At 43.8% G+C, this 23,493-nt stretch overlaps 1 protein-coding gene across 10 annotated transcripts in view; it reads left to right on the top strand.

Moving 5' to 3' along the window:
- Positions 1-23,493, top strand: part of SLC4A7 (solute carrier family 4 member 7) — a 167,386-nt gene that overhangs the window by 68,623 nt on the left and 75,270 nt on the right. For all 10 annotated transcript variants that reach the window (XR_012644019.1, XM_074984418.1, XM_074984423.1 and 7 more), the window contains exon 3: positions 13,220-13,363. Coding sequence is in view for 9 of the 10 variants with exons in the window: in XM_074984418.1 (XP_074840519.1) it covers positions 13,220-13,363 (144 nt within the window). In the remaining variant the exon portion in view is untranslated. The remainder of the gene's footprint in view (positions 1-13,219; positions 13,364-23,493) is intronic.

Raw genomic sequence — 23,493 nt, forward strand, 5'->3', positions numbered from 1 at the left:
GGAGGATGTTTCTGGTTTCAAGGGGGGAAAAGTGGCTGGAGAGCCAGTTGAGATGGCACAGTCACCTGGGCAATCCCAGGACAACATGACCGTCCCCTTCCTGGTGCACTGCTTGTCTGATAACATAAAAAATCATACCATTCTGAATGAGCAGGGGTGCTTTCAAGGGGGAGCTGAAGGGCCAGGTGAGGTGGCACAGTCACCTGAGTGATCCTAGGGCACAGAATTGTTCTGGCATGTGGGTATGACAGTCCTCTGCCTGGTGCACTAGTTGACTGATCAGGCAAAAGTTCTAACTAAAGGTGTTCTTTTTATGGGGGAAAAGCAGCTGAGCAACTAGTTTACATGATTCAGTCACCTTCTGAAGCCTATTTGGCTTTGTTTCGCCTGGGATTCACTGATTTTCCTTCTGAAAAACATAGCTGTTTGCTTTCCATGGGAGGGGAATAAGGGCAATGCAGTGTGGGGAAAATGACATCACGTACCCCCAACCACCTGCGGGACATTCTTTTCCGATAATGCACCACTGAAAAAACCCAGAATGCTAGGGGGCTGAGGAAACTGTGGGATAGGTTCCCACAATGCACTAGTGCAACAGTCAATGTTTGGCTTTCAGTGTGGCAGCACTAACCTGACTTTCTGGGGAGGTGAGGATAATGAGCATTTGTAAAACCCAGATTTATAAAATTGAATTTAATAAAATCCTAGTGTAGATGTAGCCTGAGATGAGTTTTATTTGCATTCTGAAAATGCAAATGAATGTTTCCTTAACAGCCTGTTATTGAGTTATGGGCTACTACAGTTACTTCCATCTTTAACAGCCAAACTGAGTGGAAAGAACATAACTCTGTAAGGAAAAGCAAAAAGGAATAATGATTAAACATTTACATGACTACAAAGATCTTGCAGTCATTCTTGAGGACGACCCTGAGGAACTTAGACATCTCTAAGGGGATGCCGTATACATGAGGAGCTCTGAACTGAGAGTGCCTGGCCACAGGCCTAATTCCTATAAAACAGAGAACAAGAACAATGTGTTCGATCTTCACTTGCTTGGAGGTCCCATGATTACTCAGTTGTACTGGACCTAGATTAAGAGCTTTGTATAACTTAAGCAAAATATTGATTTGTATTTGTTGTTGTACTAGCAACGTATGCAAATTAGAATTCTTCACACTTAAAGTAAATAGGACTGATAACTGTGGTCAGCAACCTTCAGAGCTTCTCTATAGATTGCAGACAAATTACCAAAACTTTAACAATATCAAGCTAATGAAAGTCAGAAATAATGCTTGTACATATGCATTTTTATAGTCTTAAATTATGTGATTGCACACTATACGTTCCCATGAATCCTACATTATTTAGTGTACAGGATGGGCAGTGCTCACTTACTGACGTGCTATTCATATTTTGCCTTATCTTCATATCCTCCTATTCAAACTCTGCCCTGAAGTCAGAAATACTGATTTCCTCATCGGTTTTCCATGATACTTGTAGCAGCTGAGTCCTCAGATATTATCAACTTTATTTTAACAACACCCATGTGAAGTTAGGGAGTGGCACTAATTACATTTTTACATATGGAGGACTGAGGCACCGGGTAAGGTCAAAAGTGTCCACTGACTTTCGATGCCCAGTGTGAGTCACCTATGGACTCATTTTTCAGAGTAGTTAGCATTTCATAAGACGAAAGCACAACTCCCATGGATTTCAGTTGGAGCAGTGAATGCTCTGGACTACTTAGTGGCCACCTGTGACACATGAGTTTTAAAGGACTTGCCTAGAACTGCGAAAGGTCTTTGTTTCAGGAATAGAATTCAGCTTTCCAGGTTAGCATTCAGGTACTTCAGTCATGAGACCGTGCTTTGTCTTATTGCATTCTCTTGCCTTATTTATTATATGCTTTCATACTTTTCCATCAAATGAGGCAGGTGTGCTGTAGGCAACAGCCTACTTCAATACACAGCCCTGATTAAGCCCATGCACATAAGCTAGTCTCTTCGCTGAATGATTTCCATGAAAATGGAGTCCTGTGGGACCTTAAAGAATAACATATTTATTTGAGCATAAGCCTTCATGATTAAAAACGCTGTCAGATGCATGGAGTGGAAATCACAGAGGTAAGGATACGTTAGCACAGGGGTCAGCAACCCCCAGCATGTGTGCCAAGAGTGGCACGTGAGCCAGTTTTCACTGGCACACAGGGCAGGAGCTCAGCCTCACCTCTCCTCCTGCATGCAGCAGGGAGCTTGCTCAAATCCATGTTGCCTGTGGATTAAGAAAAGACCAGCTAATGCTACTAACCACCACCTAAATGGAAAAGCTCTGCATCTTAATTTATTAATGAAGCTGTTGTAAGTAGGACTACTAGTGACTTTAAGAAGTATCACCAGCATTCGGACTGTACATAGAGGTTAAATTTTGGCACTTGGCCTTGGAAAGGTTGCTGACCCCTGTACTAGCGTATTAAAAGAAGGGAGTTAATTATCAAATGTAGGACCAGTGTTCCCAAGGTCAAGTCAGTCAGGGTGGACATGGCTCACTCCTAGCAGTTGGAGAGGTGTGAATACCAAGAGAGGGAAAATTGCCTTTGAAATGAGAGAGCCATTCTAAGTCCTTATTCAGTCCTAATTTGACTATGTTAAATTTGCAAATGAATTGCAGCTCTGCTGTTTCTCTGTTTTGGTCTGGCTTTGAAGGTGTTTTTTTTTGGGTGGGGGTGGGAGGAGGGAAAGGATGGCTATTTTTAAATCTGTTACCAAGTGCGCAGGGAAGTTAAAATGTTTTTATAATTGGAGATATACATCTCCCAGAACTGGAAGGGACCTCAGGAAGTCATCTAGTCCAGTCCCCTGCCCTCTCAGCAGGACCAAGTACCATCCCTGATATCTATTTGCCCCAATCCCTCAGTGGCTTCCTTGAGGATTGAGCTCACAACCCTGGGTTTGGCAGGGCAGTGCCCAAACCACTGAGCTACTCCTCCCCCCCTGTTCTCTGACTACTGGTTTTTGTATGTTACCTTGATGTCTGATTGTGTCCATTTATCTTGTGGTGCAGAGATTGTCTGGTTTGTCCAATACACATGGCAGAGTGGCATTACTGGTACATGGCAAATATCACGTTAGGGTGGATGAGCCCCCGATGGTGTGGTTAGGTCCTGTAATGGTATCTCTTGTGTGTGGACAGAGTTGGCAGTGGGGTTTGTTACAGGGATAGGAACCCGGGTTAGTGTGCCCCCAACCAGCTGCCCTCCAGTGCATCATTGACAATGTATAACCTGTCTTGGAAAACAGTCCCTTCACTCTCACAGACCTTGGGAGGCAGGGCAGTTCTCACCTACAGGCAGCCCTCCAATCTGAAGCAAATGCTCACTAGCAGCCATACACGACCCCACAGAAACAGTAACACTTGGCTGGATAGGCCCATGACAGATGCTATTTTCAAAGAATTTAGCAGCTATACTTGAAGTGTGAGTGTGTGCTGTGACATTCTGTCCCATCTTGCTGCTTGTATATGGTTGCAAGTATCAGAGGGGTAGCTGTGTTAGTCTGGATCTGCATAAGCTTTCATGGGCAAAGACCCACTTTGTGGGCAAAGACCCATTTCCTGCATCTGACGAAGTGGGTCTTTGCCCATGAAAGCTTATGCTCATACATTTCTGTTAGTCTACAAGGTGCCACAGGACCCCTCGTTGCTTTTGTATATGGCTGTGTGCTCGTACGCGCACGAGCACATGCCCAACAGATGCCTTGAGGTATCATTTGAAAACTCGTAATTTAGTGAACATCATTGTCCTGTTAAAATGTATATCAACATTGTATGTGGTGCTATGAGCTTTACTATATGATTTACTACATCGTATTTCAATAATGCTCCCAGTAATGCTGTCACCTGAAGGACAAATGGCAGCTCATGCATGTCATTGAACTTTCTGACCCCATGACCCAGGAAAGACTTTCCTGTACAGAGGGCCAAAGTATAAAAAGGAAGGACATGTGATATACTCATCATCTCTTCCATTCTATCCTTCCCCTCACCCACATCTGCTCAAGTTAGAAAGAACAAAGGAGAACCCCAGGGAGGGGGCTGGGACCAATGTTAGGTCTAATTATTTCCATCCATGTGTGGCATACATTTTGTTATGCACCAAGACATGTGCACTACCAGTACAAACACATATTGCTGGTTCTGGGCACATTGCCAGTCAGCTGGGCAGCACCTGAATATTTCCTGGATGGCCGCCCAAACGCTCAGCTTACAGGTTGTTAGCCATGGTAAAGTTTAGGAATTACACTCATCCCTCATTTAACGAGTACTTGACTTACAAGTACTTACTAAAATGAGGGACATACATGCATACCTGTGTTCACAAAACAAGTGAACTTCCCCTGCTTATATGAGCCAGCAGTGGGGTCCCTGGCTAGGGGTTGGGGAGATCTGTGGGCCCGGCCCGGCCCGGCCCACAGGTCTTTGCTCACCCCGGCCCCCTCCCACCACAGCCCAGTCCCCAAACTCCCCAGCCTGCTGCACCCCTCCCACAGATATTACTGCTGCAGCCCGGAGGAATGATCTGCCATCTCCTCCACCAGAGCCGCTACAAGGTTTTAACCCTCCCTCCTGCTTTTGGGCCCCAGACTGCCCCCAGCCTTTAACCCTCCCCAACCCCCTCCTCCCAACCAAAGGTTCACGTACCTTTCAAAAGCAGTGCCACATGCTGCCACTCCTTCCCTGAGTTACGAGCACTAGAAACCAATCAGAGACTTGAATGTGTATGAAATGATAATTTAGTGTCCCTCTTGCTAGTTTTTGCCTACGAGCAGAAAGTTGGGAACCAGTTGTGCTTGTATAGTGAGGGCTGAGTGTACTTTATATGTTTATCCTTTTATTTCTTTTGCTATATCACCTATAATTACCTAAAATCTGTCTCTCTCTAATAAAAAAAAAAACTTGGTTTATGTAAGATTGTGTGTGTTTGATGTGTTAAGGAAGCCTCCACTTGAGCCTCTGAGGTTGGTGTATATCCATTACCCTTTGTTGGAATCATGAACTAATCATGATCTTGCTCAATGAGCTGGGCACCAACTGAATCTCTCCTGGGTGCACGTTTTGGGAGTAGGGGGCAAGCCTGGGACTGAGGGATCTGCACGTATCACTCTGATCCTATTCATGAACAGCTGGGACAGTATTCATATAAACATCTGAGAGTGATTTTTTACAAGACTAGTAGCTGTGCGTGAGCAGGCTGGGACTAGCTTTTCTGACCATAAAGATTTGTAAAAGGTACATCAGGCCAGAGAGTTAGGCGACACAGCAGTTCCAGTAGTACTCAGGCGAATTGCACATATGAACTGAGGTATTTTTCCCCCAAAAGAAAGGTTTATAACTAGACCAAATATGGATTTTTTTTAAATATAAAAATGTCAAAACACATCTGACACCATGTTGGTCCCATGCCATATTTGAAGACTTTGTTGCAAATAATAGTGCGTTTAACTATACAGTTGTGAAAATTCAGACTGAGGCACACATCCTGCATGGAAAATTCATCCCAAATTGCTAAATTTTTGCAATGTTTCAAAAGTAGCTGCAATACAGGGTCTTACAATGGGAAGTGTTAGTCAAACTTAACTGCAATAGCTAAAGAAGCCAAAGGAGTCAGTCAGCTGAGACAGAACCTGAATGCTGATACTAAATTGACTAAAATATAAATGACTAATGTAATTAATGCTAAAGGATGGATTTTCCAGGTACGATAATTACATCTGTATAATATTAGAACTTCGTGCTTTAGAATTATCCATAGTTACATCAAAATTTCAGAACTTTCTCATGAGAGATGAATTTAGCTCTTGAAAAATGAGAATTTATATTATTCACAGATTGGCTAAAATTCAATTTCTTGAACTTCTAGCAAATGTAGCCTTTATAGCAGTAAGCTCAAGCAAATTATTCCTCATTATAAATAAGAAAAACACGTTTTTCAGATGGGTAACTAGGGGGAAATATAGAGAGGATCAACAGTAAAGTAGCCATCAAAGCAAATGTCAGCATTCTGGTTGTTAGTTCATTCCTTTTTTAAAGTAAGCCCTAGAAATTTTCCTCTGCATAGTAATGTAACATGCCACTTTTTGCATGTGTATATATCCCTGCCAAACTGTAGTTTCCACTTCATGCAGCTGATGAAGTGGGCTCCAGCGCGCAAAGCAAATTAAAAGAGGATAAATTGGTTTGTCTCTCAGGTGCCACAGGCCTCCTTGTTGTTTTTACTGAAACAGGCTAGCATAACTGCCTCTCTGAAACTTTGTAAATATTGCAACGAAGGGTCCTGTGGCACCTTATAGACTAACAGAAAAGTTTAGAGCATGAGCTTTCGTGAGTAAACTCACTTCTTCAGATGCACCTGAAGAAGTGAGTTTACTCACGAAAGCTCATGCTCTAAACTTTTCTGTTAGTCTATAAGGTGCCACAGGACCCTTCGTTGCTCTACAGATCCAGACTAACACGGCTACCCCTCTGATATTTGTAAATATTGTTCTCTCTACTTTTCAAAATAAATCCTTGCAGCACTCTATGGAGGAGGCTCTTTAAGTGATAGTAAAACGTGATCTTCTGTGAGAATCCTGTCTCTAAAGGAAAGAGGTCAACAGCTGAGGAATAGTTTGGAATAACACATCTGTGACTAATTGGATCAGCAGCTTGTGCCTGGTTTAATATTTGATAGTGGCAGATCTATTGTCTGTCTGTTGCTGGAATTTGCATTGCTAGCTTGTAGTGTAGATACAGCCTGAAGAACTGCTATACAGATTGAAGCTATAAATACTACAAACATTTTGAAAATGGAATCCATAACTAAATAAAATAGTATAAACATAGTTTCATTGCATTCCTTTCACTTGTAATATATGGGAATTCATGTGATACTTTAGTCCATTTAATAAAACAACTCCCTTATTTGGAGAGGAAAGCATACTTTTAAGTGGAGAGAAGGGAGTTGTTGCAGTTATTTCAGTTCACATAAAATTACTCTCTCTTTTTGGGTTTTAGTTAGTTAAGTGATTTGACCTGCAAACACAAACATGAGTTGTAAGTAAGTTTTTTATTTCTTCCTTTCCTTTTTCTAATGAATCTCAGATTAGGAGGTCAGCACTTTAAACAGTGTGTTTCCAAGCAGAAGATTCTTTTAGCAGGACAGGAGGTGATTAGAGACAGAATAAACATTTCCATAACATCTGTCATTAAGGTTTGAGTACAGCTAAAAGTCAAAACCCACTCTGAATTGAATAACCACTTGTTTGAATTAAGATGTCTTAAGAGCAAGGAATTTTATTTTAGGAAACAAAGCCAGACTCAACTCAGTGTAGGCGTAGCGTAGAGGGGAAAAAAATCAGAAAATAAGAGAGTTTAGATGTTGAACTCCTATTACAATCATTTCATGAGAGTATCTCTGGTAGAGACAACTTTGTTTATACTTAAACCTGTCTCCAAAAATCCCTTTTGGGAAATTTCCATGCCATCTGTATCTGTGTCTCTTACTAATTCTTAAAGCAAAGTTGAATTTAAAACTTAAAAACAAACTCACTCCTTCTCTAAGTATTGCATACTGAAGCCCATAGCTGCACTGTAAAATAGAACTGAGGCAGAAGCTATGCTTGAGAGAGACAAAATTATTTCTAAGTTGTTTTAAAGTAAGTTATTGTTATTATGATAGTGCCTATGAGTCCTAGCCATAGACAAGTCATAGCGCATTGTGTTAAGCATTGTACAAACACAGAATGAAAAGAAGGTCCCTACCACGAGGAGCTCACAGTCTTCAGGTAAGAGGCAACATAGACCATTGAGAGTACAAGTAATCAATTTAAGTATGATAGGCAGTAATTTTAGTACATCAGCTGCCTAACTGATGTCAAATTGTTTTAAGCATCCTTGTAAAAGAGAGTTTTATGGAAGGATTTGAACGTGAATAGGAGGTAACTTGGGAAAGTTAACATGTCCTCCCAAGCCTGTGGGACAGCATGGGGAAAAAGTGTGAAGGTGCTTGTTTGAAAATTTTAAAAAGTGGATGATGCCAGGCAAGCTTCAACAGCTCAGTGGTGAATGAGAGAGGATAGATGTGGTTAAGGATTGACTGTTAAAGGCCTTGAAAGTGGATAGAAGCCGCATGTGTTGTATACAGTGGAGGAATGCGGAGAGGTATGCAATGATTAAAGGGATAGGCTGGGAAAATGATTTTAGCAGCAAAGTTGTGATGGATTTAACACAAATTACTTTTGTTTAAAGTGTGGTTATTTCCATCATACTTGAGAATTATCAGAAAATAAAAAAAATCAGAATTATGGGGCAACAGTTCTTGGGAAGTCTGGAATGAATGGCATTGTAGAGGTGCTGTGTGCTCTCCGTAGTGAGGATTTGCAGCTATGTTCCAATATAAACCCTTATTTTAGTCTACCTAAATATGTTGGTAGAGTTGGTTTGACTTCAGTGTGGCAATCTTTTCTCTGAAGATAAAGGAGAACTATTATGCAGAGACCGAAAAAAAATGGTGAAGGCTTTTTTTGTTATAGGCCATTAAAAACTACCCTGGGAGTGAAGCCTTTCTATAGCAACATTTGTGCTGGAAATTACCACCAGGGTTTATTAAACATCTTATATTTGATCTTTTAATTTGGAAAATGACAAGTATTTGTGACTACTTCTAGGCCACTTGATTTTTGAAGGAAATTTGGTGAAATCATCTGTGATATGGTTGCTTGCGTGATTGTGTCCTCACTTAGAAAAGAAATAATAATAATTAAAAAGCTGTACTGTAAATTTCAAACTTTACTTGCAACTTAATACTGTGGAAATTGTGGGCAAAAGTTAATTAAAATATTACTCATCAGTTGCTGTAGTTGTGCATTTGATACATAGTCTGTGTGGCTCCATGGACACATTTCTAACTGCGCTGAAGAAATTAACAAGAAATCAGAACTCTTTGGATCACTGCTGAGTTCCACCCAGCAGTGCAAAGTGGAAGTTTGAGGAATATGTGGTACTCCAGTGTTGTTGAAAGTGAAGGTGCAAGGGGAGCACTTGGAGCTCAATGTCTACTTTTCTGTCCAGTTATTTGCCTATTTTCTTTTTTCGTTAGTCTGGTTTCCTTTCTCACCATTTTTTTTTTTTAACTCTTTTCTCTTATTCAGTTTTGTTGTAGTTTGCAGCACTCCCCTGGCTGCATTCTGTCTGTACCTTGCAGCTGCTCAGAGTTGTTTTGTGAGGGGGTGCCCTAAAGCTTGAGTTGGTCAGTCTGTAGACCTATGTGTACAAGCTTCTCCTGCAGTTAGATGTATTGAGGGCCACCATTGATAGAGCATGAAGCGAAAGGTATGTTTTAAAAACTTCCTATGCTAGAATATAGGAATGCATTCAGGGTATGTAGCTTTGCTTTTTCAACTCCAGATAGTTCCTGTGCTGTACCTATCTAGACCAGTATAACACCTTCCCAAGGGAACCATCTGCTATTCTGGGGAGGACTGTTTTAGGGGAATACAGGTGAATATTTGTCTAGTTTTTATTAAAAATGTACATCATGTAAAATACCACATTTAATTCAAAATCAGCCTTGGAATATTCTTTCATACTGCTAAATGTTTTAATGGTACAAATCTGAGCTTCTATTTAAAACTACCTAATTTTTAAACCATACCATGCTGACTTTTAGCATCAGAGTATAAATGCTTATGAAATATTTAAAGCTCTTAAATTACCGAACTAATTGCTTAAAGGAAAGCTCATGTTTTCTATAATAACTTTAAGCTGTTCTCTGCTAGTGGCTTTGGACACCACCACAAATAGATTAGTTTATTGTTTTGCAGCAACTTTTGTGTTACGTATTAGTAATTGAATGGTAAGATTTCTATTTCATGCAAACTGATCTTTTTTGTGTGAAGAGAAATGTGATAACATTTAGAAAACTTCTGGAATATATTTTAATTGACTGACACTTATAATGAACATAAATACTAAATACCAATGGAGGATTTTGGCATCTCAGCTTGGATTAAGTCATGTTGGATTAAAATAAACAGTTACCTCTGGAGTTCTGTATACTAAATTTAGAGTCATGCATTCTACTAATTCTGGTGATTATTGGTTTAAGCTAATTCTGTAACAAGCTTGGCATCAGCAATACTGTGCACAAGTGTATGTATAAGTAGAGGTTTGAAGGTCATATAATTCAATTATATCTCTGTACTCCTATCTCAGCTGTTAATTTAATTCTTTAAATTTCCTTTAGATGTAAATATAGATGCAAGTATTTTAATTTTTGTTTCTCCCCATTCTTTGCTATCGTCATAAATTACTTTCCAATATATTTTTGAGGGGGTACAGATAACCCTCCTTTTCCAGTTGGTTGGAGAAGATAATGCTGAGCAACAAGATTTTTTTTTTCCTTGCTGGAAATCACAGCTCATCATGTGCATTGAACTTTTACTTTTTCATTTTTTATAATTCTTAGTTCATCTTTAGGTATGGAAGAAATGGGGAATACGATGCTATTTGATAAAATCAACTTTTTTGATGGAAAGCTGTTTTTTCCATCTAAATGACAATTATAGTAGAAAGTGTCTGCGCACCTCCACTATTTCATGTTAAAAAAAATCCCCAAAAGTTTTTAGATTTTCTCTACAGCTCATTTCAAACAAGCTTTTGTGCATTTATGGCAACACATTATGCTATCATTAAACTTATCATGCTGCTACAAATATTGGATTTGCTAGTACTGAAAAAAATTACTTGGGTAGGAAAAGTATTTAGAAAAATGGGGGTGATGTTTTGTTCTTTATTGTGGATGACGGTAATTGAAAGCCACACACTTAAAACTCTTATTGTATGCCTTTAAATATTTTAAAACCTTTTTTAAAAAACTTTTTCCAAGGAAAATGCAAATGCACATGAACTTGTTTAGTGACATGAACAAGATTTTTAAAGGAATACAATCACGATTACAAGCAATAGGACAAATGATTTTATTGGTAGAGGTCGAACCTCTCTAATCTGGAATTCTCTTGTCCAGCAACATCCATAATCTGGCATGGTTTTAGTTAGTTGGATGAGCACTTATTGTGGGTGTGGCCAAGTTTCCCTTGGTCCCATTCAATTTGTTTTCAGCCACCAGACCTGCATCTCAGTGCTCAGCGATGTTACTTATCTGTAATTTACCCCTAAATGTCTTCTAAGAGCCCGCTAAGCTGTGGAAGTGTTTGTAAGGTGCTAGACAATATTGACTTCCTGTGGTCCAGAAAATTCTCTCATCCAGTACCAGTGAGTCCCAAGGGTGCTGGACAAGAGAGGTTTAACCTCTCTGTGTAAAAAGCCACTACTTGAAATAACACATTTGCTTTCACGTGTGTCTAGCTAAATTAAAGCATACAACATGGCTCGTGTAATGTTATGAAAATTTTTAGTTTGTTTTTGACTAGTATATGCTGATCATATAATTTGTGTGCTGGCCCTCTTCTGTATGTTATTTTTAAAAGACAACTGAACTAAAAGCATGAGGCAACAATAAGTTTGTTTCTTAATTATGTTGTCTTTTTCACTTTGATACAGGAGAGATCCAGCACAAAATCATAGGATCAATGTATACTATTAAAATATGTAAATTAAAGCTTCCCATAATTACATTTTAACAAGATGCATTATTGCAGCCACATTAAACAATATTTTTCCTCATGTGTTGCCAGTAGTTATATTATCCATCGGAGCCACTGAGGCTTCAGTCATTCTGAATAAACTTCATGTTTCCATTTCTCTGCATGGCAAGCTAAGTTATCAATCTAGAGTGCATCGCCTTGTCAATTGGTGTGACTGCTGCTACAGCACAGTAAAAATCTCTGTATGATGCTCAATCCCGTGGTTTTCACCTCAAAGGCATGTGCTCCTGTAAAATAAAAACATGCTGATTTAGTATTGTGAAAAGAAAAGGTGAAAATATTTGCATCTTTAGATTTTTTTGTAGTTGATTTGATATTTAGAATGCATTTTGCTCCAGTTAATCTTCTAAGTTTGCATATGTCTAACAGAAGAATTGTTTCTAGTTTCTGTTGTACAGGTATTCTTCTGTAGTACCTGTTATAGTAAGACCTGAAATACTACATCAACACCTGTACGTCTGGCTACATTTTACTATTTTCATGAGATTGTTTCAGAAAACTTATATATGGCTGATGTTCCATTGCATGTCTTATATCAAGAATGTATTTATAACATTTTTCAGAATTCCAGCTTTCGTAGGGTCTGCTTATATTAATATGTAGGCTTTGAATCATGAAAAAAGAAAAACTTCTAATTGTTTGAAAATAGTTTGCTATTAGCAATAAATGCTACAGCTGTGCATTTCTTTTCTTTCTTTGCTTCCTTGGTATTTTAAAGACCAATATGCTCTGATTTTGGGCTGCTTTATTTAACTTGCATTAAATAAGTTTTTAGAATAAGTAGTAGTAGTTTTTGTATTGACTCTGCTGATATTATAGGATGTTTTCAAAGTGGGCTGCCCAAAGCTAGTCCTCCAAATCCATATTTAGGTAATGAATTAAAATGATGCCACTGAAAGTTAGACCACCAATGTTATGCTGTGAATGGGTCTCAGAATTCCAGGGAGTTGTTCCAGTTGGAGAAAATGAACTACAAAATCTGAGTGATAGATGGAACCACCTTTTGTATAGTGGCCCTTGAGTGGGAAAATAGGTACCTGGTCTCAGAATGCCTATTTAGGAATATTGCAAACAATCCTTGCACTAGCTCTGCCTCAGAAGTTCTGTGGTTAGAATTCGGGTGTGATGCATTGTAACCGACAAAAGGAGGGTGGTATCATGTTCTTTGACTTTTTGCCTCACATTTGGCACATTACAGTGATCTCAGCTGTGTAAAGGTCTGCATCCCAATGTTGAGAATCAGGATTGAATATTCTGACCTGGAATACTGATGTAGTATTCTGTAACTGGATCTTTTGTAGTGTTGCAAGAAAGAGCAGAGACTGCTATATGTGACCCACTTTGGGAAAGACTTTAAGTCACCAATTCTTTGAGCCTTGTAACAGAGTGAAGGAAACTGAGTAGCGGTGTTAGTGATGTAAAGATGCTAAGTATTTGAGCTTTTTTTTTTTTAAACATAGTGCTGTAAGTCTGGATAGGATAGTTCTTCATACATTCTTGTTACTTTCTTTTATACTTGATAGGCCACAGAGCTGTGTACATTGGTTTACATGTCCCATTTGGAAAGGAGGGCCGTCGACGTCATAGGCATCGTGGACATAGGCATCACAGAAGAAGAAAAGAGAGAGAAACCGATCGGGAAGATGGTCGAGACTCTCCATCGTATGGTGAGCAAATTATACCTTTGTGGCTTTTTCATGTTGCTTAAACCTCCTCCCCCACAAAAACAGCTAATCTACATTATTAAACCTTGATCTGTTTTCTTCACTATAATTTTTCAGATATGAAAACATGAGATCATTTTAAAAGTAATTGGTGTTAATAGTAGGCAGAGGTTTTGTGTCTGTGCTCTTTTTAAATCACAAGTTATTTGGCTCTGTGCAAGTATTTTTTGGCTGCATCTACACTATATTCCCCTTTCAGAAGGGGAATGCAAATGCGGCCAATCAGAAATGCAAATGAGGTGATAATTTGCGTATTGTCACCTCATTTGCAAAGTGACAGTCACGCGCTATTCTGGAAGTGGTGTTTTTGGGGGGGGAAAAACAAGCGGTGTTGATGCGGCTCATTTGAAAACAAACTCCATTTTCAAAAGAGCCTGTCCTTCTGGAAAAATGTGAGGAAGATGGGCCCTTTTGAACATGGGGTTTGTTTTGAAAGAGCCCCGTTTACACTGCTTGTTTTTTTTCCTGAAAACAGCAATTCCAGAACAGCAAGTCGCTGTCATTATGCAAATGAGGCATGTGATATGCAAATTATCATCACATTGCATGTCTGATCAGCAATATTTGCATTCCCCTTCTGAAAGGCAAGTGTAGTGTAGATGCAGCCTTGGTGATGATCTGTTTCTTGTTTACTGGAAGTCACTTTTTTTTTTTTTTTTTTAAATATAAACTTTAGAAATCTATAGATGATTGACATGTCAAGAATCCTAATTATTTTGTGGCCTTGTGTTGCTTTTTCTTTTTGCAGCATTCAGACCAACAATAGTGTGCTAGCTGGCACTGTGTACTGAGGTCCATAGCGCTGTTGTAGTGAGTGCTGCAGCCTGTTTGCAGCTTGGGGGCCAAATTAGGCCTCATGGTGACTGAAAGCAGGAGAGGTCCTACCCCTTGACATTTCCTCAATGTTCTCTCTCTCTTTTTGTTCCTGTCTGCATAGTGGCCATTGGCTGTGTCCAAATTTCCTGCTGCAGAGTGGAAAATTCTGAACTTATTTTCAAAATTTTAGCCTAACAGTTTGGCCAAATTTCTCTAATGCCCAGCTGTGATCCAGGTCCAGATTTGACCTGTGTGGAGATTGTCCCTTCTGTTCTACCTTTATTCTGAAGTGTTTGCCAATACAGGCTTCTAAGAGAGAGCTAGGATGAGGAAATACCAGAACAAAAAAGAAATACTTGTCTCCTGCTTTCCCCTTTCTCTCAATCACAATGAATGGTTTAACACATGGGTGTCCAACCTTTTGGCTTGCCTGGGCTGCATTGAGTGAGAGGAATTGTCTGGGGCCGCATATAAAATATATAATATAGTTAATGTATATAAATCACATAATAATGTTAAAAGTTTACGATCATGTGGGGCCACATTACTAGCTGTCCAGGGCCGTGTCTACATGTGCACGCTACTTCAAAATAGCGGCGCCAACTTCAAAATAACACCCGTCATGGCTACACGTGTTGGGCGCTATTTCGAAGTTGAAATCGACATTAGGCGGCGAGACGTCGAAGTCGCAAACCCCACGAGGGGATGGGAATAGCGCCCTACTTCGAAGTTGAACGTCGAAGTAGGGCACGTGTGGACGATCCGCGTCCCGCAACATCGAAATAGCGGGGTCCGCCATGGCTGAGGGGTTGAGAGGCGCTCTCTCTTTCCAGCCCCTGCGGGGCTCTCTGGTCACCGTGTGCAGCAGCCCTTAGCCCAGGGCTTCTGGCTGCTGCTGCTACAGCTGGGGATCCATGCTTCATGCACAGGGTCTGCAACCAGTTGTCGGCTCTGTGGATCTTGTGTTGTTTAGTGCAACTGTGTCTGGGAGGGGCCCTTTCAGGGAGCGGCTTGCTGGTGAGTCCACCCTATGACCCTGTCTGCAGCTGTTCCTGGCACCCTTATATCGATGTGTGCTACTTTGGCGTGTAGACGTTCCCTCGCAGCGCCTATTTCGATGTGGTGCTGCCCAACGTCGAAGTTGAATGTCGACGTTGCGAGCCCTGGAGGATGTGTAGACGTTTTTCATCAAAACAGACTAATTTGATATCGCTACATCGAAATAAGCTATTTCGATGTAGCGTGCACGTGTAGATGTAGCCCAGGGCCGCATGTGGCCTGCGGGTTGGACATGCCTGGTTTAACAGGAGCCTCAGTCTATGTCTGCATTTACTGGGATTGTTGATGGCTCCTGTGCAATTTTAGGTATGCCAATTGCGTACCAAAAATTGATTTTGTAGCTGTTGACATTCGTCCCTGTCCTCATCGAAGAATATCGATGAGAGCGCTCCTCCTTCCAACATCCTTTAATCTTTGCGACTCTCGATGAGTTCTGGGGTCAACATTGACCTTGAAACGGCACCTTGGAAAATTTGAACGTAAGTGTTCAGTCTTCTGCAGCCAGTGTAGACATAGCATCAGCCATCTCTGTGGGTAGAACCTTACAGCCTAATCTGGTCAGGGAAAACATAAGAACATAAGAATGGCCATACTGGGTCAGACCAAAGGTCCATCCAGCCCAGCATCCCATCTGCCGACGGTGGCCAATGCCAGGTGCCCCAGAGAAGGAGAACAGAAGACAATGATCAAGTGATTTATCTCCTGCCATCCATCTCCTGCCCTTGTTCTGATGGCTAGGGCACCATGCTTTATCCTTGGCTAATAGCCATTTATGGACCTAACCTGCAAAAATTTATCAAGCTCTTTTTTAAACCCTAATAGAGTCCTGGCCTTCACAGCCTCCTCGGGCAAGGAGTTCCACAGGTTGACTGTGCGCTGTGTGAAGAAAAATTTCCTTTTATTAGTTTTGAACCTACTACCCATCAATTTCATTTGGTGTCCCCTAGTTCTTGTATTATGGGAAAAGGTAAATAATTTTTCTATATTCACTTTCTCCACACCATTCATGATTTTATATACCTCTATCATATTGCCCCTCAATCGCCTCTTTTCCAAACTGAAAAGTCCCAGTCTCTCTAGCCTTTCCCCATATGGGACCCGTTCCAAGCCCCTAATCATCTTAGTCGCCCTTTTCTGAACCTTTTCTAATGCCAATATATCTTTTTTGAGGTGAGGAGACCACATCTGCACGCAGTACTCAAGATGTGGGCGTACCATAGTTTTATATAGGGGAAGTATGATATCTTTTGTCTTATTATCGATCCCTTTTTTAATAATTCCTAACATCCTATTTGCCTTACTAACTGCCGCTGCACACTGCGTGGATGTCTTCAGAGAACTATCCACTATAACTCCAAGATCCCTTTCCTGATCTGTCGTAGCTAAATTTGACCCCATCATGTAGTACGTGTAATTTGGGTTATTTTTTCCAACATGCATTACCTTACACTTACCCACGTTAAATTTCATTTGCCATTTTGCTGCCCAATCACTCAGTTTGCTGAGATCTTTTTGTAGTTCTTCACAATCCCTTTTGGTTTTGACTGTCCTGAACAACTTGGTGTCATCTGCAAACTTTGCCACCTCACTGCTTACCTCATTTTCTAGATCATTGATGAACAAGTTGAACAGGATCGGTCCCAGGACTGACCCCTGGGGAACACCACTAGTTACCCTCCTGCATTGTGAAAATTTACCATTTATTCCCACCCTTTGTTTTCTGTCTTTTAACCAATTCCCGATCCATGAAAGGATCTTTCCTCCTATCCCATGACCACCTAATTTCCATAAAAGCCTTTGGTGTGGGACCGTGTCAAAGGCTTTCTGGAAATCTAGGTATATTATGTCCACTGGGTGCCCCTTGTCCGCATGTTTATTAACTCCTTCAAAGAATTCTAATAGATTAGTTAGACACGACTTCCCTCTGCAGAAACCATGCTGACTTTTGCCCAACAATTCGTGCTCTTCTACGTGCCTTGCAATTTTATTCTTTACTAGTGTTTCTACTAATTTGCCTGGTACTGATGTTAAACTTATCGGTCTATAATTGCCAGGGTCTCCTCTAGAGCCTTTTTTAAATATTGGTGTTATATTGGCCGTCTTCCAGTCATTTGGTACCAAAGTGGATTTAAAGGATAGGTTACAAACCACTGTTAATAACTCCACAATTTCACATTTGAGTTCTTTCAGAACCCTTGGGTGAATGCCGTCCGGTCCTGGAGACTTGTTACTAAAGAATCAGGCATGACTGAATAGGCCAGCTTTGCTGAGCAAGATGCATGCCAGTCAGATCGCCTCAGCAGGAAAAGAGGCAGGCAGGACTAGGAGAGAAATGCTGTGGGACAATGTGCTTTCCCCCTCGCAGTGATTCCAAGGAGGGTTTGCTTTAGGGGAGCTAGAGAGGTCATAAAAGATGACAATGTAAAAGCTGAGGATCATTCTTTGAGAATTTGGTGGCTCAAGGGGTATGATCATTCTTACAGTGAAAGAAAAGCATATTTTCTGGAGCTGAATGTAATGATGAAGTATGCTCACTCAGTATAAGCAGTGATGAAGAAAGGACAGACCCCTTATGAAATCTGCAAATTGGTCATTCCTGCATACGTTTATCAAGTTTTACATAAGTACTCAGACTTTTGCGGACTCAGTGGTAATTCATGAGAGCGTACGGGGAATTCTTTCTCTGTCGTTTAGGGAGGGGAAGAGAAGTTACTCACCTGTAGTAACGATGGTTCTTTGAGATGTGTCCCCGTGGGTGCTCCACAATAGGTGTCGGGCTTGCCCGGCGCCGCAGATCGGAAATCTTCCAGCAGTTTCTCCTGGATTGCGCATGTTCCGGCGCGCGCTGCTCCCCTGCGTGCCCCCAGCCACGTGCGCGATCCGGTCCCCACCAGTTCCTTGACCAACTGCCTCGAATGCTCCTGAAAAACACTAGACAGAGATCCGAAGCAGGGAGGATGGGCTGGTGGTGGAGCACCCACAGGGACGCATCTCGAAGAACCATCGTTACTACAGGTGAGTAACTTCTCTTTCTTCTTCGAGTGGTCCCCGTGGGTGCTCCACAATAGGTGACTACCCAGCAGTAACCCAAGTAAGGAGGTGGGTAATCGGTTTATGTGCAGCTTGCCCCCGAGAGGACTGCTGTCGACAGACGGGTATCCTCTTCGAATACCCGATGTAGGGCATAATGCTTGGCGAAGGTGTTGTAGGAGGACCAGGTCACCGCTCTACAGATGTCTCTTAACGCGATGCCCTTGAAGAAGGCTGTTGACGCCGCCACCACCCTGGTGGAGTGAGCCCTTGGCGGGGCCAGCAAAGGAGTTTTTCGAAGCTCGTAGCACATTTTTATACAGGACACAATGTGCTTTGAGATTCTTTGTGAAGAGAGACCTTCTCCTTTTGACCTGGGAGCAAGAGAGACTAGAAGCCTGTCCGTTTTCTGGAAGGACTTAGTTCTGTTTATGTAGAAGGCCAACACCCTCCTCACATCTAGGAGATGCAGGTGTGCCTCCTTGCCGGAGCTGTGAGGCTTCGGGTAAAACGAGGGTAAAACTATTGGTTCGTTAAGATGGAACTCCGAAGAAACTTTGGGAATGAAGCCTGGGTGCAGCCTTAAGGTGACCGCCTCCTTTGAGAATACTGTGCAGGGCGGCGTTGCCATCACTGCTGCGAGCTCACTCACCCTGCGGGCTGACGTGATTGCAAGGAGGAAGGTTGTTTTTATCGTAAGGAGACGTAGGGGAACCGTGGCTAATGGTTCAAAAGGTGGACCCGATAGCATGCTGAGCACCAAGTCCAAATTCCACGATGGTGGAAGCGGTTTCTGAGGGGGGTACAGGTTTACCAGCCCCTTCAAGAACCTGGTAACAATAGGATGGGCAAATACTGTGGGCCCTTCTTCTGTATGCCGAAAAGCTAATACAGCGGCAAGGTGGACCTTTAGCAAGGATAGGGAAAGCCCGCCTCTCTTGAGGTCCAATAACTATTCTAGTATTACAGGTATAGGAGCATCAAGGGGAACTAACTGCTTGGCAGAACACCAGGCTGTGAATCGAGTCCATTTCTGCTTGTAAGTCCTCCTGGTGGAGGCCCTTTGGCTACATTCCAGGACTTGTTGTACTCCCTCTGTACACGTGCTCTCTAAGGAGCTGAGCTGTGGATTAGCCATGCTTGTAGATGCAGACCCTGAGGATGCGGGTGCACTATGGACCCTTGAGCCTGCGTGAGTAAGTCCGGCGCCACCGGTAGGGGAAGTGGTGGATGATCCGACATGCACAGAAGCAAGGGAAACCATTGCTGCCGATCCCACGTTGGGACTATGAGTATCATGCGAGCTCTCTCCCTTCTGGCTTTCTGCAAGACCTTGTGGATAAGCGCTGTGGGGGGAAACGCGTAAAGTAGGGGGCCCCTCCATGAAATCATGACTGCGTCCCCCAGGGACCCCCGCCCCACTCCTGCCCTGGAGCAGTACTGGGGACCCTTCTTGTTGTGCTGGGTGGCAAACAGATCGATCTGGGGAAACCCCCATGTACGACAAATGCGCCGTAGCAGATCGGAGTGGATCTGCCATTCGTGCGTGAGTGCGAAGCACCTGCTCAGCTGATCTGCTTTCACGTTGTGAGCACCCGGCAAGTACGAGGCTTTCAACGTAATGTTGTTTGCGATGCACCAGTTCCACAATCGGACTGCTTCCGCACATAGGGCACGGGATCGTGCTCCTCCTTGTCGATTGATGTAAAACATAGTGGAGGTATTGTCGGTATTGATCCTGACTACTTTGCCATGTAGATAATCTCGAAAATGTTTGCAGGTGTTGAACACTGCTCTGAGCTCCAGTATGTTTATGTGCAGTGTCTGTTCCACAGGGGACCATAGCCCTTTCATCACCTTGTCGCCGATGTGCGCTCCCCATCCTATGTGGGAGGCGTCGGTAGTAAGAAAAATAGAAATTTGTGGTTGGTGAAAGGGCACCCCTACTAGCAGATTCTTCGGGTTTTCCCACCATGCCAGGGATCTGCGCACCTCTGTCGTGGGCGACACCACCCTGTGGACAGTGTGGGATGCCGGTTTGTAAACACTCGCCAGCCAATGCTGCAGGCTTCGCATGTGCAATCTGGCGTTCTGTACCACAAACGTTGCCGCCGCCATGTGGCCCAGCAGCTGTAAGCACGTTAAGACCGGCACCGTGGGGCTGTATGTGATGACTTGCACCAGCGAACTGATGGTGCGGAAGCGGGCGTTGGGTAGGTACACCCTTGCTGTGATAGTTTATGCGTGCCCCTGTGAACTCTATATCTTTTGTGGGTTTGGTCTTTGACTTTGCGAGGTTGATGACTAGGCCCAGCGAAGAAAACGTGTCCGCTGTGACGCGTATCATGTGTAAGACCTCTGCCTTCGAGGCCCCTTTCAGCAGGCAGTCGTCCAGATATGGGAAAATAAACACCCCCTGTCTGTGCAGGTAGGCTGACACCACTGCCAAGGTTTTAGTAAAGACTCTGGGGGCCGAGGAGAGGCTGAACGGAAGAACCCTGTACTGGAAATGTTCCTTGCCAACCGTGAAGCGGAGGAAGCGTCTGTGTGCCAGGTGGATTGTTATATGAAATTAAGCATCTTGTAAGTCGAGGGGTGCAAACCAATCTCCATCGTCTAGTGCCATGAGTATCGAGGCAACTGATCATCCGAAAACGTTGCTTGTGCAAGTAGCGGTTGAGGCCCCGAAGATCTAAGATGGGCCTCTAGCCTCCTCTTTTCTTCTCTGTTAGGAAGTAGCGTGAATAAAAATCTTTCCCCTGGAATTTTTCCGGCACTTTTTCCACCGCCCCTATGAGCATAAGGTGATCCACCTCCTGCTTGAGCCTCGCCTTGCGGGCAGCGTCCCGGAGGTGAGGCCTGGAGGGAGGCTTCGTCGGTGGGAGCGACTGGAAGGGGATCGCGTAACCCGTGGCTATGATCTCCAGCACCCATTTGTCTGTGGTGATCTTTTGCCATTGGGAGTGGAACTGTCTGAGGCGATGAAGGAACATGAGATGAGAGTGGCATTGAGCGATGGTATTGATAGTGCAGCCCCCAACATACACGTCAAACTTGTTGCCTTTGGGCCTGTCCCGAGGGCGTACGGCTTTGTTGAGAACGTCGCCTGGGAGTTCTGTACTGTTGCTGCTGTTGATGGCGCCCTTGGTCGTAGCCCCGTTGATATTGAGCACCCTGTGGTTGGTACGGGTAGCGTCTTTGCTGAGAATAAAATTTTTTCTTCCCGTATGGAGGAGTATAAATGCCCAAGGTTCTAAGTGTAGCTCTCGAGTCCTTACTGGAGTGCAGGACCGAGTTGGTTGAGTCTGCAAACAGCTTTTGTGTATCAAAGGGAAGGTCCACGATCTTCACCTGTAGATCCCTCAGGATACCCGATGTCTGGAGCCACGATTCTTTACGCGTGACCACTGCTGTAGCCATTGAATGTGCCGCCGTATCTGCCATGTCCAGGGCAATGTGGACTCCCGTCCGTGATGCTGCGTAGCCCTTTCTTACAATCGCCTTTAACACCGGCTTTTTGTCTTCCGGAAGCGAATCCATGAGGGGAGTAAGCCTGGAGTAATTATCAAAATTATGGTTTACTAGGTGTGCTGCATAATTTGCCATTCTTAATAGCAGGGTAGAAGAGGAATATACCTTCCTGCCAAACAGCTCTAGCTTCTTAGCATCTTTGTCCAATCCCCCCGATTTGTACTGAGTAGCCTTTGACCTCTGCTGGGACGATTTGACCACCAAAGAATTTGGTTGTGGGTGACTGAAGAGGAACTCCATGCCCTTTGCCGGGACGAAGTACTTCTTATCCGCTCTCTTGTTTGTAGGCGGAACAGAGGCCGGAGTCTGCCATATGGTAGTTGGCTGACTCCATAATGGCTTCATCTAGCGGAATAACAATTTTGGATGAAGCCGGGGGTCTCAAATTTTTCAGGAGTTTGTGATGTTTCTCCTGCACCTCTGCCGTTTGAATGTCTTGCGTGAAAGCCACCCTTTTAAACAGCTCCTGAAACTGTTTAAGGTCATCTGGGGGAGAGACATCCCCGGGGGGCCATGGCCTCATCTGGGGAGGATGAGGAGGAACCACTAGGGTAAACCTCCCTCGAACCCTCGGGCTCCTGCGGTTGATGATACACTTGCTCGCTGGAGGATTGTGAAGGAAAGTATCGGGGTTCTAAAATTAACTCCCCTTGAGAGAACTGTGTTTCCGTCCCCAATCGGGAGTGTCCACGGGGGTATTAAGCGGCCGGGGAGGACCTGCCCCTGGGCGTAGGCCTGCAGTGTCTGTGTCCAGCATGATAAGGACGACCATGGTAGCATGGGCAAGGGCCCAGGGATGGAGACCTAGACCACTCACAGGGTTTGTACCCCCGATGTCTGGGAGAGCGAGACCTCTGCGACGACACAGATAGAGGTGAAACTTGTTTGTGATAGTACTCCAGGGGATCCAAACCCAGAAAAGGTGAAGGTGGCCCAAGCCATGGTGACATTGGTTGGAGGAACGGAGCAGGAGGTTCTGGATAGGCCGGTGGAGACCCAGGCCTTCGGTGTGGTGTGTGTATCACAGGGGGAGGGCTTGGTGCTAACAGCAGCGTAGCCCTGTCCGGAGATGGGCTGTGATGCCGGGTTTTTGCTGCTGCCTTTCCCCTCCCCTGCGGAGCTGGCGCCGCCCCCTCCCGTGCCAGGGATCTCGGCCCTGCTGTCGGCGCTGCGCTCGGCACAATCAGCTGTGGTGCTGCGTGGGTATCTTCCTCCGGTGCCTGCAGGCTCTGTGCCTGGCGCCCCTGCATCGTTGGTGCCACGGGGGCCGGTGCCACCTGTGGCGGTGCCGCTGGGTCCGACGCTTGCCTCGCTGACGCTCTAGGTGCCGCGCGTGCTGGCTGTTGTATAACCGGAGGGTCAGCCTCTGCCACGTGCGCTGCCACTTGCCTGAGTGTGCGGCTGGGGGCTGTGTGCTCCGCTCGTCCTGCTCGCTGAAACTGGCAGCAAGGATCGAGACGGGGAGAGTTTCCTCCGTTTCTGTACCGAGGGGGTCAGAGAAGCTGCCTTCCTCTCATGCAACCCAGAGGGCCCTTCTGGGTGAGGCTTCTCCGGCAAGTCCGGCTGGAGAGCCTTGTCAAACAAGAGTATTTTGAGCCTCATTTCTCTGTCTTTCCTGGCCCTGGCTGTGAGCTTAG

This window comes from Carettochelys insculpta, chromosome 2, assembly GCF_033958435.1.
Source record: "Carettochelys insculpta isolate YL-2023 chromosome 2, ASM3395843v1, whole genome shotgun sequence".
Taxonomy (NCBI): Eukaryota; Metazoa; Chordata; order Testudines; family Carettochelyidae; genus Carettochelys; species Carettochelys insculpta.